Source organism: Akebia trifoliata, chromosome 6 (genome assembly GCF_017979445.1).
Source record: "Akebia trifoliata isolate Shusen 1 chromosome 6, ASM1797944v1, whole genome shotgun sequence".
Taxonomy (NCBI): Eukaryota; Viridiplantae; Streptophyta; class Magnoliopsida; order Ranunculales; family Lardizabalaceae; genus Akebia; species Akebia trifoliata.
The window spans coordinates 12403819-12409962 of record NC_141380.1 but is presented as its reverse complement, the minus strand read 5'-3'; the positions used below and the strand labels follow the sequence as shown (position 1 = coordinate 12409962).

Here is a 6144-nt window from a genome sequence, read left to right as displayed (position 1 = left end):
AGGCCCAACAAGTTTTTTTAGAAAAATTTGTGTTTTCCACATAGTGTATAGACTTCCAAAAAATTGAAGTGTTCCCATTCGTACATGATTCTTAGACTCAAATGACCTAACATCCTATGGGTTGACATAACAACAAAAGTTTACCCCTTAAAGCATGGCATCTGGATAAAAGATAAATACAATCTGACATTCGGTGAATATCATGATAGAGAAAATTCCATTCCAACACGTGTCATCATCTAGAGCACCAGATCTAATTCTTAAATTTAGACGGCCACAAAATTAAGGTTAACAATAAAATTAAAAAAAGAAATGCCTATTGATGTTATACCGTGGTATGTCATTGTCCACTGAAATGGGCCCACTGAAAGAGGGTGCATTAAGGATGATGAAACTCAATATTACCTTATATATTCTCAGTTCAATGGTAGTTGAAGTTTGGTGGGATGTATAAAGTATATGAAAGAGCATGTTTCGTGGCAAAAGAGAAACTCATCACCGTTTATTTTACTTGTTGCATGCCAAAGACCATCTTTCCTACTTATAGGCCGTAGCTTGAACTGTGCACTATAAATAGCATTGTGAGGGACGTATTTGTATTGCATCCCATCACCTTCCCAACTTCTCTATACTCATATATCTCTTACGCCATGGCCTCCGTGTCTTTGGTTGATTCATGGGATATTACAGATTTCGTCGTCAAGAAAGGTAACGGAGTTAAAGGTCTAGCAGAGACAGGCATATCTAGTGTTCCTAAGCTGTACATACAACTAATTGATGAGAGGATGGACATGAACCACGTCCAAACGGATGAGGGTTACATGATATGTCAAAATGGGAACATGATTCTAATAAGGTCAATGATTCCATCTGCGATGCGGCTGAGAGATGGGGATTCTTTCAGGTTATCAATCATGGGGTGCCTGTGGAAGTTCTTGAGAATGTGAAGGAGGCAACATTTCGATTCTTTGGATTACCAGCTGAGGAGAAGAGGAAGTACTCCAAGGAGAATTCGCCTACTAACAGTGTCCGATATGGAACAAGCTTCATCCCTGAAGCAGAGAGAGCGCTGGAGTGGAAAGATTACCTGAGTCTCTACCATACTAGTGAAGAAGAGACAAAGGCATTGTGGCCGCAAGAATGCAGGTATTGTGTGTGTGTGTGTGTGTGTTGACAGGGCAGTCCATATATCCCATTAGTCCAAATATCTGATCACTCCTAATCTGATAACATCTGATTATGTCAAACTATTCTACATATTTTGCCTTTATATATATATATATATATGGGTCCCGTTCAGCAACAAACATTGTAGAGATCATCCTCACCAAAAATCAGCCCATTCCAAAACTTCTAGCCCCAGTTTACAAGTTGAAAAATCATGGACCGTCCATTTCTTGTAAATCATTTTTTATGGGGTTAGAAGTTTTGGAATGGGCTGATTTTTGGTGATGATGATCTCCTCAGCATAGAGATCATCCTCACCAAAAATTAGCCCATTCCAAAACCTCTAACCCATGTTTTGAAAAATGTTTTGCCAAAATGTTTGTTGCTGAACATTTCCCTATATATATATATATATATATATATATATATATATATATGGGAAATGTTCAGCACCCTAAGTTTTACCACACACTTTAACAAACGTTTTTTGTCCTACATGGGTTAGAAGTATTGGAATGAGCTGATTTTTGGTGAGGATGATCTCTATGATTAGAAGATCATCCTCCCCAAAAATCAGCCCATTCCGAAATGTTTAGCCCCATGTTTACACGTTGAAAAATCGTGGACCATCCATTTTTTGTAAATCAATTTTGATGGGGTTAGAAGTTTTGGAATGAGCTGATTTTTGGTGAGGATGATCTCCTCACCATAGAGATCATCCTCACCAAAAATCAGCTCATTCCGAAACTTCTAACCCATGTAAGACAAAACGCGTTTGTTAAAGTGTGTGGTAAAACTAAGGGTGGCGAACGGGACCCTATATATATATATATATATATATGGGTGGGGTTCCAACGAGACACATTGCGACAACGTGTTTGTCTTATATGGTCAAAAATGTTTGGAATGGGCTGATTTTTTGTGAGGATGATCTCTATGGAGGGGATCATCCTGGCAAAAAATCATCCCATTCCAAAACTTGTAACCCCGTCAAAATTGATTTACAAAAATTGGACGGTCTATAATTTTTCAACAAAAATTGGATGGTCTAAAAGTTTCATAATGAGCTGATTTTTGGCAAGGATGATCTCCTCACCATAGAGATCATCATCACAAAAAATCAGTCCATTCCAAACATTTTTGCCCATATATGACAAAACACGTTGTCGCAATGTGTGTTGAAATGGTTGTCGTTTGAACCCGACCCTATATATATATATATGGAGAATACTATATTATATAGAATAATTTACCAAAACGGTAGAATTTTCGAAATTAATTCCGAAAACGGTACACTGTAGCAATTAATTCCGAAAACGGTAAATTTACCGTTTTTGGAATTAATATTTTTTACCAAAACGGTAAAAATAGTAAAATATTTTTTTTTATACCCAAAATATCCTTTTTTTGTTTTACATATATATTTACAATTTTAACCTTTAAAAAATGAAAATCCAACTAAAAAGATTCACTCTCTTTCGGTAATCCAACAATCATATGTATTTATAATTTTTTTTTACCGAAATCAATTTTATTTTTGTAATTTCAGTCAAAAAATAAAAAAGGGCATTTTTGGTATAAAAAAATAAATTTTACTGTTTTTACCGTTTTGGTAAATAAACGAAAAGTTGTGCATGTTTTGGTAAATCTGCCATATATATATATATATATATATATATATATATATATATATATATGGGTCCCGTTCAGCAACAAACATTTTGGCAAAATATTTTTCAAAACATGGGTTAGAGGTTTTGGAATGGGCTGATTTTTTGTGAGGATGATCTCTACGGTGAGGAGATCATCCTCACCAAAAATCACCCTATTCCAAAACTTCTAGCCCCAGTTTACAAGTTGAAAAATCGCGGACCGTCCATTTTTTGTAAACCATTTTTGATGGTGTTAGAAGTTTTGGAATGGGCTGATTTTTTGTGATGATGATCTCCTCACCGTAGAGATCATTCTCACCAAAAATCAACCCATTCCAAAACCTCTAACCCATGTTTTGAAAAATGTTTTGCCAAAATGTTTGTTGCTGAACATTTCCCTATATATATATGGAGATATATATGGAGAATACTATTGTCCAAGACTTCGTAAGGACCTTAGTATTCTCCAACACTATTTTTTTTTTACGATACCCCTACTCATTTTGTAGTAAAAAAGATAAGAGTATGTTAATCTTTTTACCTAATAAATGTTTATTTATGTAATAAATACTTGTTTCTTTCATAATAAATGTTAAGGGTATTTAATCTTTAAAATTAAATGTCTTGTTACATTAAATGATTTGACAATCAATGCAAACAAGCATTTATTGTGTAAAAAATCAATATACCCCCATTTACTTTTATTAAAAGACAAAACGAATAGGGATATTATTAAAAAAATAAAGTGTTGGAGAATGCTAATATCCCCCTATGGTCATAGGTGTTAGCATTCCCCTATATATATAAGTGGTGTTCGACAACCAACATTAGGGAGCAAATTTTATCTTAAAATTTCATATTAAGCTGATTTTTAATGAGGATGAACTTCAAGGTGAGAGATCATTCTCATAAAAAATCAGCCCAATTTGAAACTTATAAATCCATCAAAAGTGGTTTACAAATTATTGGTAAAAAACGACGTCCTACAATTCTAATCACTTTTGTTGGGGTTAGAATGTTCAGATTCGGCTGACTTTATGTGAGGATGATTTCCTCACCATATAAATCATTCTCACAAAAATTCAATTTAGTATGATACTTTTAACCCATATAGGACAAATCATTGGTTCCGTGTTGATTCCCTAACATTGGTTGTCAAACTTGACCCTATATATATGGCGCTCAAAAGTAAACATGGGGGAGACAACTCACTATCTCAATCCACATCAGTTTTACTCTTTCCCCTATTTTAATGTTTATCCTACTTTGTTGTGCTCCTTAATCTTGAATATGGGCCATATTTCAGTTTGATGACCTATAGCAATAAAAGTCAATCCAACGTTGAGGTCATGGTTTCAAATCTAGGTTAACCACAAAAGAAGCAAAGAAAAAGAAAGAGTGAACCTTCAACCTCTAACAATTACCTTAATTTATGCTTTTGGTATTGGTGGTCACTCCCTAACAAACAAAACTTATGAGTTGTGATAATATGACTCGCCAAGTGGCATACTCAATTGACTTCATGACATGGACAAGTTTGGGAACTGTATAGATCTATGCACCTTGGGGTACATGATTGGACTTCCCCATAAAAAAGTGTATCCCGAGAGAACCATGTATCTTGAGGCATACAGATCTTCAGTTCTCGAACTTGTCCATGTCATGGAGTCAATTGAGTATGCCACCTAGCAAGTCATATTATCAGGAATCAAAACTTATATAGGGTGTTTTGGCTCTCCATATCACTTAAGTGGGACTCTAATAAATGTTGATTATCGATCTTCACACTAGGCATATGTTGAATATCATGCTTGCATATTAATTAAGAATTTCAATATTTTACTACGTATTTCATAATTACAATTTATATCCACAAATTGAAATTATTAATATTCTTTCTTGTTTGGTTGAATTTGAACAAGCAGGGATCAAGCACTGGATTACATCAAGGGGTCAGAACACATCATCGATCGGCTCTTAGAAGCACTAATGAAGAGACTAAACGTGAAGAAGATAGACGAAAAAAAATTATCATTATTAATGGGTTCAAAGAGGATTAACCTTAATTACTATCCAAAATGTCCAAACCCCAATCTCACTATTGGTGTGGGCCGCCACTCAGACTTCTCGACACTCACCATACTCCTTCAGGATGACATTGGTGGCCTCTATGTGCGAGGGATCAAAGGTGATAACTGGGTGCATGTACCTCCCATTAGAGGGTCCCTTGTCATCAACGTAGGCGATGCACTACAAATTAGAAGCAATGGACGTTATAGAAGTGTTGAGCACAGAGTTGTTGCCAATGGAAGCAAGAATCGAATCTCGGTCCCCATCTTCATCAACCCGAGGCCTAACGACATGATCGGTCCATTACCAGAATTGCTGGAGAGTACTGGAGAGAAACCAATATACAAGCAAGTTCTGTACTCCAATTACGCTAAGCATTTCTTCAACAAGGCCCATGATGGAAAGAAGACCATAGACTTTGCCAAAATATAAAAATAATTACTTAAAAGAATAAATTTTATATAATACTAGTAAGGGGTATGCAAATAAGGGGTACCACACACCAGATCTTCTCGTGAAGACTAGTAAAAGTATGAGCAAGTTATTGTTCCAAGACAAAAGCCTGTTACAAGAGCACATCCATGGCATGATCAGGACTTTGATCCTAGCTAAAACCTCTCTCCAAATATTGTCTTAGCTAAGTATTTTTTTTTCTTAAATAAAAGATTGTGTGGTCTTTCATACTATGTTGAATTGTTTCCGAAATGAACAACGTAGTACATATTTATGCATAATCATGGTGATTGTTTCCTTCTATTTTTACCCTTTCTCCAAATAGACCAGGTTTTCCACTCCTCTATATTATGGTAAAATGTCAGCCATGATATGCTATGTCAGATTGTTCCATTTTGGCCCAACAAGCATAAGCCCACCAAAAAGGGGGCCAAAACACGCCAGATTTTTATGTTCCAAGGATGCAAAGTTGTTGATCCTTCATTTGCCTTGTATTTGTAAAACGCATATTTCTCTTCTTTAATTTCAAATAAAGCAAGATTTGAATGGTAGATGAATGTTAAAGTTCCCTTTTTTCATTTCGAACCAATAATTCCATTTTAGTGGGAAGGTTGATTTTCTTTGGTATATTAGTTTACTTGGAGGAGGGGAGTTATTGAATCTCTAACCATCAGAATGAATTTCTATGAGAGTTGTGATTTTCGGACTCGCCCCATCTGACATAGCCTCCCACACTCTCCAAACGTGACATATGTTAGAACCACAGATTTTTTTTTTTTCCCTAAAAAATATGTACAGTTGT

At 35.4% G+C, this 6144-nt stretch overlaps 1 protein-coding gene across 1 annotated transcript; it reads left to right on the top strand.

Moving 5' to 3' along the window:
- The first annotated feature begins 595 nt into the window (after positions 1-595).
- On the top strand, positions 596-5551 carry LOC147400249 (feruloyl CoA ortho-hydroxylase F6H1-3-like). The gene is given in 3 exon segments (XM_086446662.1): positions 596-840; positions 843-1146; positions 4745-5551. Coding segments are annotated over 3 exon segments (1071 nt in total). The 5' UTR covers positions 596-650; the 3' UTR covers positions 5322-5551.
- The last annotated feature ends 593 nt before the right edge of the window (positions 5552-6144 follow it).